General features: G+C 30.8%; 1 protein-coding gene across 1 annotated transcript in view; it reads right to left on the bottom strand.

Moving 5' to 3' along the window:
- Positions 1-12,464, bottom strand: part of LOC139490879 (uncharacterized) — a gene marked incomplete in the record, with an annotated part of 58,493 nt that overhangs the window by 4,039 nt on the left and 41,990 nt on the right. The window contains 11 exon segments of the mRNA XM_071277999.1: positions 180-434; positions 1,242-1,294; positions 2,380-2,446; positions 3,001-3,039; positions 6,301-6,469; positions 7,029-7,210; positions 8,874-8,990; positions 9,648-9,870; positions 10,099-10,267; positions 10,786-11,023; positions 11,454-11,765. Of these exon segments, the coding sequence (XP_071134100.1) occupies positions 180-434; positions 1,242-1,294; positions 2,380-2,446; positions 3,001-3,039; positions 6,301-6,469; positions 7,029-7,210; positions 8,874-8,990; positions 9,648-9,870; positions 10,099-10,267; positions 10,786-11,023; positions 11,454-11,765 (1,824 nt within the window).

Below are 12,464 nucleotides of genomic sequence, written 5' to 3'. Positions count from 1 at the left end.
CAACTTTCTTGTGTTCGAGGCATTAACTACACCATTTAAGTTCAATTTTCGATAATCTCACTTTCATGTTTCATTTTTGTTTTCATAAGAGGTAACTTTTATAAGGTATACTCAATGTATTCTACTAGTTCAAATCAAATTAGTTTAGCACCAACAGAGTATCAAATTGCTTTACTCACCTCCCCAACCAGAGATTTGATAGTCGGAATGAGGTGCTGATGGGTTATCTAAATTTGTAGTTAACCATGGCACACGTTTAGTAAACTGGAATGATGTTTTGTCTCTGGAGGTTAGATATGTTTCACGTGATGCAGATCGCCATGTTTGACCACCATCAAGACTCACTAGAGTTGTTGATTTATCGATACCATACCCAAACCATTTATTGTCTTCCGAATCATATCCAATTACACTTGCAAGTATGCTGCTTAATCCTGAAATAATAAGCACAATTAATTAAAGGATAAATTCGTAGATACAGTTTATTTAGAAATGATACTCATTAGTCGTTTTTGAGTTTATGAGCATACAAGTGTTTACCAAATTACGTTTACTATATGTAATACATTTCTTATATTCAAAACCAACAAACCGATATTAATACGGCTATAACTTGAATAAAAATTGAATTCATAAAAGATATGATATTGAGTCACAAGATACATTGTAGATAATTTCCTCCCCAAAATTAAGACCCACATGACCAACACGACGGATGCAACACGTGGAGCAGGTGTAGTTTGTGTTTCATAGACCATTGTTTGACTTTTGGTCGTTTTTGCAATAGCGTTCCCAGTATGCCTTCGAATTATGGAACTCGCTACTGGCTGGAGGAAAACGATTGTCTACAGGAATGATTTTTATAAATAAAAGTCATACCAGTAGTTCTGGATAAATGTTACAAATATATAGAACAATTTCGAATGAAAGTATATAGTATATCTCAATAAGTTGTTGTTCATCATCTGTCTTGAATGCTAAATTATGGAACTTCTACAGCAACATATATGTGTAGACTTGCATTTTTAACCCCTTAACCAATACAAAGTCTTACTGACATAATAATTGCTTTAAAACTACATAGTATATGTCGCCATCATGTTGGTTTTGCAATATTTTTTAAGAATTGATACTCCAAAGTGAAATTGATTGAAGCTAACAGATATACAGGTTTAAACCATTGAATCGAAAAAGAGCCATAATTTCATATAACATTTTGTTTCGTTCAGGTATTGACTTACGTGTCCATTCTGATCCCGTTGTAGAGGAATGACACATTGACGGAGAATCCTTCCTAAAATTTAAAAAAATGTACTTTTTTATGTTTATTTCTCTCTAGTAATCTGTTGTGTTCGAATGAGCATGGCGGGTGCCACATGTGGAGCAGGATCTTTTAAACTTTCCTGTAAGCGAACGAAACCATCCAGTTCAGTCTTTTGTACTTTTTTCTATGTTGTGTTTTGTAAACTGTTGGTTGCCTTTTAATCTTTTTCTTATTTTTTGCCATGGTGTTGGCATTTTATTTCCGACTAATGAGTTTGCATCTCCCTCTAGATTCTACATACCAAAAAATAACAAGTCAGGAATATGTCCATTCGTTTGATGTGTTTTATCATTTGATTTTGCCATTTGATTTGGGACTTTCCGATTTGAATTTTCATCGGAGTTCAGTATTTTTGTGATTTTACTTTCTACATGATTTTAACAAAAAAGTAAAAATCATAAAAATACTGAACTCATTTGCTCACTGTGCTTATGTTCGGTTTATGTCGTATTCTGACAGAAGTGTATACCATAAACTAAAAATGTCCTCCTTTAGTAAAATACTCGTTTGATGTGTTCGAGCTTTTGATTTTGCCATTTGATTAGGGACTTTCCGTTTTTAATTTTCCTCGGATTTCAGTATTTTTGTGATTTTACTTTCTACATGATTTTCACAAAAAAGTAAAATCACACAAATACTGAACTTTATTGATCACTGTGCTAATGTTAGTTTTTAAATTTATTTTTTTAAACAATTATTTTGACAGTTATGTAAAAAAACTTGAAAAACGGTTTCTAGTATGTTAAACAAAAATGCATCTTGGAATTTGACATGATTTGTAGTCAGGGACAGTTATCATTGACTTCATATCCTGTTTATATTGTAACAAAAATCAAACTGTTTAGTTCGGAATCCAACAAACGACCATTTTGAACTCCATACGTCTTTCATATTTTGCGTAGTCGAGATGCTTTATTGTTTACATATACCCTATTTTTCTCTTATTCAAATACAAATATTCGATCAATCTTTAACGTTTAGAACAGAAAATTCTAATGTTTGTAATTATTACTTTCAAAATGATAACAAGGGAATATTTGGATTTGGATACTTACACTTTTGGATTAACATCACACACAATAACTTTGCCATTTCCGACACCAAAGCTTCTTTCATAGAAATCTGCAATATGGAAGAAAAAAAAACTTTACTGGTAATACTATAGAAATACAAGTTGTTTAACTCTACCATTGAATAAATAATCATATCACTTACACGATGTTTATTCACTATAAATTATATGAGTTTTTTTCATGATTTTTTTTCTCTTAATTTACTGGAATTACTGAAATCTAATCATTGGTAAAAAAAAAGGTATGCCATTTTTGTTTGAAATAAGAAAACAAACATGTTAGCAATAGTCGCTTTTGTATATTTGTTTGTGATGCTAGTTACAAAAGATGATACTAGTGCTTTAGGGGTAGGTATCAAGTTTCGTACATTTTGACACCATAAAATCTAGGTCACTACCAATGAAAAGAGGATGGTAACGATAATTGAAACATAATCATTGTCATCTGATACATCTGTAACGCTTGTTTCGGAATTACTTACTTAGTATATAATCCACGAAATCTAAGGTGTCTAAGTCATATTTGTTTTGAAAAAAAACCTTTATTTAATCTTTTTATTACTGCTACAAGTATATTAACATATGTTGTCTTTATAATATTTACCTGTAGGATGGCTTCGTTTTGGAGCCACAGAACATATATCTGAAAGAAAGCGAAACATATTAAATATTTGTGAAATCCTTGCAAAGCACAAACTTACAACAAAGCTTTCCATGAAATGTATTAAAGACTATTTTCTATGTTGGTTATCAGTAACTTTTTTATTTCTTTTGCAGGTATAAACAATATGTGTATGAACATTATAGAATCTAATAATGACTTAGGGTACGACATAAAAGTTCTGACTGTTGAATAGACATATTGATTACTAAAGGTTACCACAGACCTCGCAATGCATATATTCTTAGATTTAATCCTTAAATCTAAACGAATGTCTTAGAGACGCTTTTAGCAAAGTGTTTTTTTTTATAGTATATAAACATTGGCATTCACATAAAACTGAAGAAAAACGAATGAGTTAAACTTATAGATTTATGTTTATATTCAAATTAATGAATGGATATTCACATATTAAGGTAAGATATGAAACGTATTTGATAATATTCAACATGGGAACTTGAACATTTAAAAGAAAACATGAGATCGCGACAATTCAATGTTGAAAAATAACATACTGAAAAAGAAGTTTAACAATTAACATCTTTCTTCCAAACAAACCATTATTTAGCGCAGTTTATAAAAATTGTGAGTGTTTCTATGCTGGAATAGTGGTATGATAGAAATTATGCTTGAGTCTTGTTATAGGCAAACATGTCATAGTCCTTGTATTAGTATCGAAAGATAAAAAAAACTTAACAATAAAAAAAGCAATATCCATCAGAAGACATGACATTATTTATATCCTTCTTCAAACTTTTTCGATTTTGCTATCAATTTTCAGTTTTCGCATTACAACAGTGTGACTAGGACCATGAAAAACAATCACTTTGTGTCGCTACAGTTTCGGTGTATAGAGACACGATAAAGGTGAAAATAAGTTTTACCTGAATAGTTGTTACATTTATAAAGGGTTTATATAATAAATGCATTCAATGTAACATTAGTAGACAAGGTGAAATACTTAAGAGTGAGGAATTCAACATGGAGGTTCACAGCTTTCAGGAATGGTGTCATAAATGTTTTCCCCTAATTGATCTTTGTTTAATTGGGACATTTCTAAACTCTGATTCCTTTCACGGATTTGGCTATACTTTTTGGACCTTTTGGATTATAGCTCTTCATCTTTTATATAAGCTTTGGATTTCAAATATTTTGGCCAGGAGCATCACTGAAGAGACATGTATTGTCGAAATGCGCATCTGGTGCAAGAAAATTGGTACCGTTAATTTTATTCTAAAACTAATTGCATATGTTTTTCTTGTTTCAAATAAAGAAATACTTGGTATGAATAAAATTTTGACCTGTCTTGTACTACAGTAAACATTTCACATACCATTTCATTGCATATAAGATAATGATAATTACCGGCAGTTGACAACATATATGTTCACCCTTTTTGCAGTTTATATAATCTAGTAACCATGTCACCTCAATATATATTTATCAGAAAACCAAATTAAATATGAAAGGCGCTTTGAAACATCCATTAAACATGTTTACGTCTTACAATTTATTTGTTTTTCAATAAAATGCAGGCTTAAATCAAATTGAAAGAATATTTTGTCTTCCCTTTTTCACATTATACCATATGTTACGTATTATGTTTCGGTGGTATTACACCTTCACATTTAATTTGACAATACCATTAATTACTTTTTATCAAAACAGTTAATTGAAAACATTAAGCTAACAACTATAACTTGTATATATATTAAGAGAAATTAAAATATTGTAAATTACGTCTTTATTATCATGAATATCATTTGTTTACACGAAAATTTCAATTATTTATCGATGGATATTATCGTTTTTTTGTTTGTTAATGCACAGTGCACATTATATCAAAACTGTACATGGAAAACATGTTCTAATTAAGAAGCAATATTTTGGTCTATTATTTCATCTGTGGTTATTTACTATTAATTAAAAAGGAAAATGATCAATTTCCGTTTTAAAAACAGATATATTGTACTCAAATGTTACATTAAAACATATTAGTTTTTCTCTCCAAAAATAAATATAAGGATGAAATATAAATGACTTTAGAAAACTTATTTCATTAGTTTAATATCTCATTGAACCGATAGTGACGTATTTCAAACGTATTAAAATTCATAAATTCAACCAATAATTCAAAAAGCATCAGATATCATTATACAATATTTCTCATTAATTTCCAGAGATATAATTGAAGAATAGATCAATATTGATTTTGATAGAAATAAACAGCAATACTTGAAAAGCAAATAACAATGGCACTGCATGAACTGAACATTAAATGCGCAATGGTTGATGTTCACTATCATTATAACCTTTATTATGAAAGGGAAAATTGTGAAAACAGATTCAAAATTGACAAAAAATGGTTTTATAAACTTTTGTGTTCTTAAAAGGTAAAACTACCGGTTCTTCAATGAATGCTCACTAAATTATACACCAGACGACATCAGTCAGTGGGGAAATCAATAATTTGCAAATCCTCCAAATATAATTCAGATAATATACTCAGTAAATGGTTTACAATATCATTTCATGGTTCGGATTCTGAAAAACTTAATAACTTTTAACTAGAGATGAAAATATGCGGACACATTGCAAACCTAAATGTATAGCAGACAGTCCAATATTTTCTAAGTGAAATTCAAAAATACTACGGAACGGAAAGAAAACAGGCGTTCATAATGGCGTTGTATGGTAGTGATTTTAGAGAATAAAAACTTAGAAGACACCAAGTGGAAAATAAAAATATAGAAAAAAAACGATGACCTTTTGGCCTTGTAATATTTTTATTTGGAGGGTCACTGACGGGTATTTTGTAGACGAAACAAGCATCTGCCGTACAAAATTATACCACTGGTATATTGCTGAATAATTTTTTGTCTATTTATGATTATAATATTTTCTCACAGATTTGCAAGCACACAACAAGTCATTTACATTCAAGGAAAATAGTTAAGAAAGCCATTAAAACAATGATCATTAGCTTTCTTACAAACGAAATCGTCAAAAGTATAAAGTTTGTCTCAGGAAAAATCGGACGATATTGTGGCTGAAATAAATAATCGCTTCCAGATTTTACGGATCTTTTCGATTCAGACAGCAGAGTTAGTAATGTCATGCTTAAGATGATTGGTAAAATGGCATTAACCGTAATAAACCATGGTCAAACCTATATATGCGATCATTTCAATTGTGAAAAATTCTCACAAAAAATGAATTATAAATAAGTATACAATTACAAACCTGATGGAGCGTCGGAAGTCACGTGACAACCAAACAAACCAAATTTAACAGCTAAATCAGGTGCAACTCCATTTGAATTGTCCTCGGTTATATATATTCGTATATATACAGCGTCTACCAAACGTGTTGGATAAACTATAGTCTCACTAAATGGCACGACAATAGACACCTGATAAAGAAATAGCTATATACAGATCCAGATATTTAATATATTTTAGAGAAAAAAAAAACTAAGGTTAATTGTAAAAATCAAGACGAGTTTTATTTTTGGAATTTTGGGTCCGCAATGCTCTTCAACTTTGTACTTGTTTGGCTGTATAGCTATTTTGATCTGAGCATCACTGATGAGTCTTATGTAGACGAAACGCGCGTCTGGCGTATTAAATTACAATCCTGGTACCTTTGATAACTATTTACTTTGTTGAAGACATTTTCAAGGATACAAATATGAATGAATATAAATTCACCTTATCGTCGTATTGCTTATTTAAAAAAGTCTGCAAATAACCCAATACACGTATTTTTATAGTTCACTCTTTTGATGCCACACATAGTAAACATATATTCGCCAAAAGTATTATCCACCTTGATGTCAACACTTCTATGTTGACATGCCTTATCAATGATACCGTCAATCTCACTTATTTTACCGTCCACAAGATATGGATCATTCGAAGCTCTATTGTTTTTTTCTATACTCAGACAAATATGGCATTATTTATACTCACAATTTCTCCATTTTGCCAGGCGTATCCATCATCACTGTAAGTCAGTGTCAGTTTAGTAGGGTAGTGTGTAAACCCACTTTTATGTTGCACGATTATCTTGGTAACTTTTGTTTTATTTCCAAAGTATACTTGAAAAAATCGTAAGTTGTCGAACAGTTTCCCTCTTTTAAACGGACTCCATGCTGTGAAAAAAATTTATATGCAATTAAATTACTTATATGAAGGCTTGTGAATCCATATGTCGGTCTCATAATGATGAAAGCATTAATGGTTGCGTTTTATTTTCTAAAGAAACACAAATAATTGATTTTCCGTTTGATTAGGGATTTTCCGTTTAATTAGGGATTTTCCGTTTAATTAGGGATTTTTCGTTTTGATTTTTCCTTTCAGTTTGGTATTTTTGTTGTTTTGCTTTCTTTCTACAGAGTGCCGAGAGTGGTGACTCGCTTTACACTAAAAGGGATGAACGAATATGGATTTGAAAAAAGTATTTTAAAACAAACTAATTTCAATATTAAGGATGTACTTAGGTGAGGTTTTGGAATTTGTGTCAAATGTTCGGACTCCTTGGTGTTTTTCCATACAATACAATGTAAAATATTTTGCCCCATAACACCCATTTATTTTTTCATATAAGACTTAATAGCTCATGAAAGGTCATTTACCAAAATTTAAGAAGATTCTTAATTTTCTTTCTTTTGTTTTGAGACCTAATAATACCAATGCAAATATAAGGTAAAAGTCCAAGTCAGCCTTTTCCCGCCATATTTTAAATCTCAAATATCTCGAAAAGGAGGTCCATGACCTATCGATATTTTTAGCTTATTTTTTTCCTTAATTGATGCTCTACCAGCTTATAGAATCAATTTTAACTTCTTGATTTATTAATTTTCAACTAACCTCACTTAAGTACATCCTTAAGAATTAACAATAAAAAAAATGTTTGATACTAGTGACAATTAAAACACAAATGAACAATCAATGCAAACCCATCAAAAATAATATACATTAGAGGAAAATAGGACAAAAAAAAGGGAAACGAATGTTACAGCTACAGAATTACTTTATTCCTTCACAACAACTAACTTTCCTTATTTACATAAGGAGCAAGTCCTATGTTTTCATCGTACCAGTATTAATGGGTTTTTTTCAAATGTATGTCCAACGACAAAAAGGATAATAGATAAATGAAGTATAACAAAAAAGTTTTCCCGTGTATATACTGGAACTTTTCAAAGAAACAAAATGTTCCTATTTATATGTATAAAGCAGATACCAGAGGGACATTCAAACTCAAAAGTCGAAAATGAACTGACAACGCCATAGACTAACGAGAACATTTAATTTGAACATTGGATAGCTGAGGATTTCATCGATGTGATTGAAATTGGTCACATACAATGAAGTCAGTGATCAGTGTCCCCCATCTATTTCCATTGTGAACGGAAATCAGTCAATTAGACATTTCAAACTTTTAAAAAAATCCAAAAAGGAAAAAAAGGAATATAATTTGATTCTAGAAAAAATCATGTAAACGAAAAGAATATTTATCAAAGGTACCAGGATTATAATTTAGTACACAGGATGCGCTTTTAGTCTACATAAGACTCATCAGTGACGCTCATATCAAAATATTCATAAAGCCAAACAAGTACAACGAAAGATGAAACAGTAGAGTAAAATTTCGTTACTATATATCTTTTGTGATGAAAAACTAATGTTTTTACTATAGAGAACGGCTAGTTTTAATCTGACTCTGTGCACCCATTTGCTAAAGAAAAACATAGATACTTAATATTTTATTGGAAGCATGTGAATAAATATTTATCATAACACAGAACTCACCAGATGTTCCATTTACTCTGCCATGGAAAGATGGTCTAGCAGGGTCATCTTCTACCGACGACAATATCTGACAATCGTCTATTCTTCCGTCCTCCATTCCAAGGGAGCCATCACATACTGAAATAGTAATGGAACAGCATGCCAAGGGCTTGATAATGGAACAGTTACACATGACCCCTCTCCCAAAATACAATAACACACAATATTAGAATAGACATAATGGAGATCGAAATAGTGTTATATTACAGCGTCCCTACCCTGAAAAACAAATCTTTAATGCTGATTAATTAAACAAACATTTTTTTCCCATTCGTTTGATGTGTTTGATGTGTTTGAGCTTTGGATTTGGCTATTTGATAAGGGATTCCCGTCTTGCATAGTTAATAACGTCAAAAATTAAATACACACAAACAACATTGGGTGCGAATCTATATGTTAGCTTTATACTGAAGAAATCAATAGAATCTGTTTTATTGCTCAGACATCAATCGTGAAAGCTAGAGTTTTTCACTTTGTACTTCTGGTTATATCAATGATTATTGTAATGTTACTGCACACAAAGTACAGTGAGTAGATGATTTCCTTAGTAATATGAATCAAAATTTTTCATAAATTAGTTTTGAAAAAATATATGTAAATAAAGCTGAGGTTAACAGACCTCTTCCTTTTTCATACTCACACCTGCCACATACTAATCATAAATTTTTGACAAACAAACAAAACACACTATCTTATCCACATATGTATAGATGATTACAGTTATACAGCACATACCATCAGCTCTAATAACACTTATAGTAAAGTTGACTTGTTGTATTTCTGTTGTAAAGAAATCGTCTGCTGTATACGAACTTCCTGCTCTAGGAAACATGTATGTACCGGCTTGGTATGATACAACAGTCCTATCAGTTGTCACATCTTCAGGTACCGTTATAGATGTATTTGGTGCTAACGTAAGGCTTATACTGATAACGTCACAGAATAACACGTTGTCAAACTAATAAAACGACAAATCTTTGATGTATTATATAGTTGAACATTGTAAGACACAGTAACTAAATTAAAACCAATATAAAATTTTTATCCAATTATTTATCTTAATATTTCTACAAGTATGAAAGAATAAGTCAATACATTTTTTAATAGCGAGTTTTCCTAATGAATTGCTTTCTTCAAAATGACGATTATGCTTCTGGTATGCCCAGTTTGATTAAAAAGAACTTACCTCAATTATCACAATTCCATTTTCGTAACTAGTTGAGTATGTCGATGTATTGACCACTACATTGGTGTGCACCATATATGGAGGAATGTAAAACATGACACTAGCATTAGTAGCTAATGCAGTTGAGTTCTCATCGTGTTGTAAGGTAGCTTCCACAACAATATTTGTGCTACATAAGAAAAGAAAAAAAATAAGAACTGGTTCTTTTCAATTATTCTGGTTTCAAGTTTGTAATAGTAAGTATAATCGTGATCCAAAAATGATTTATGTTTTAGATTTTCCTTATCGTTTCGTCTAGATAGCACCTGTTCTATTTCGTAAAAGCACGTGTTCATTCAGTGAAACTAGGGCTATTGTATTGCAAGCCTTATATAAAGTTATAAATATCTAATTCAGTTTGGGCTTGTTATATGTAAAAATGCAATCACTTGATAGAGTTTGATTTTTCGTAAACATGTAAATATACATACGTTCTTTATGATGAAACAGTTTTAAATGCAATTTGAAGTGCTCAAGGATATGCACATTCAAATATTTGGCATTGAACGTTCCTGATGAAGGTAAATCAAGAAAAGAGTTTCGGACGCATGACATTAAAAACGTGTTTTTTTTTTCATTTATTTAACTCGAACACATTTAGTAGCAGCTATTGATAGTGAAATAACATTCTAATTTATTGTAACAAACCTAGATGACAGCGTTTCATTCACAACGGCCTCAACTTTAAGAATTGGATATTCTAACCCTGTTCGTGACACGGTGATGTCATGATCAACTATAAAAATAAAGCTTCCAAGCTTGGCACCAAAACTAAATTTAAATCCTGCTCCATTGTCAGTGATTTCATTGTCACTAAGTATAATATCAACCTCGACATTCACAGCGTTGTCATTGGACTCTGCGTCTTCCCTTCTGTATGACAAACCTACAGACGCATACAATGTTAAAAGACATATGAATGTACTGACAATTTACTCGTTTAACAATTATCAAACACATAATTGTGAATTTGCTGGATTATTCATGATTAACATCAATATGGTTTTTATATTGTTTGCCAACATGAAATATGTTTCTGCCTATATAATGTTGGTATGTTTGCTGCAGCATTGTTATTTTTATTGAGTCATAAATAAAGCATGTTTAAAGGTCTTTTCATTTTTGTAATTATGAGTATATTAAAATAATTGACGATTACGATAATTGCAATAAACAGGAAAAAGACTTCTTTAAAGAAAACATTATCACAAACACAGAAATTTGAAAAAAGTACATAACTTATTTTTATATGTGGTTAAACAGAGGGTTAGATGTCGTGCAACTGAAAGACGATCTAGGTAAAAAAAAGTACATACCTGCATTTGTAACAATGCCGAAATCAATATATCCTTTATCATTTTGACAGTTATCTAATGAAGAATTGTAAACAGGATGGAATACAACATTCTTCGTTGTATTCTCGTACAGACACTTTATATTCTTCCCAGCAGAAATAAGCCTTATGTCTTTAACAATTGCAACTGCTGTACCATTGATTGGTAAACTAACATCTACGATTACATTGGAAACTGACATTGCAGGGATATTCATAACTAACGGAAATGTTACCACTTCTCCTACCGTCATTGTTGTCGGCGATGTTGTGTTAATCATCAATATTGTGTCATGTTAAACAATGTTGGCTAGAGAATAAAATACAAATAAATAAAAGAATAACTATATAGATATTGACAAATTAAAAGATCTTTCATTATAACAGTTGCTTTGTTCAAATTGTGCATTATCGTGTAAAAATGCATGTTCCAAATGTAAGAAAGTAAAAATAGTTTCCTAAACGAAGCCGTGTGAACTATGTGTAAGACTGATTTGAAAAATTCTCTAACTTATAAAAGTAAATATCCTTGTAAACTTATCGCTCCTTTAAATAAACGTATTCTAAAAGTTTACCAATTCAACTTTGTAATAAAATCATTGAATATTGTTTTTATTGGTATAAATATTGATTTTGTTATCAGTAAATTAAAAGCAAACTAAATATTACTAGTATGTTATATACATATACACATTTTGTACGGTGACCTATAGTTGTTAATGTGTGTGTCATTTTGGTCTCTTGTGGAGAATTGTCTCATTGGCAATCATACCACATCTTCTTTTTTATAATTACTCCTGCAAATGTTGGGAGAAGATATGAAATTAATTCAATTGTTTGTGAAAGCATGTATTTTAATATTATATGCCAAAAATTGAGGCAACACATACCGACTGTTTTTCTACGAACGTATCTGTAATCGTTAGATCATTTGCGCAACATAGATCTGTGCATCGTTTGTGTTGACGGTCACGTGAAAATAAACTGTATCTCC

The sequence above is a fragment of the Mytilus edulis genome, chromosome 1, assembly GCF_963676685.1.
Source record: "Mytilus edulis chromosome 1, xbMytEdul2.2, whole genome shotgun sequence".
In the NCBI taxonomy this organism is placed as follows: domain Eukaryota; kingdom Metazoa; phylum Mollusca; class Bivalvia; order Mytilida; family Mytilidae; genus Mytilus; species Mytilus edulis.
The sequence above is the reverse complement of the archived record's forward strand: the minus strand, read 5'-3'. Positions and strand labels throughout refer to the sequence as shown.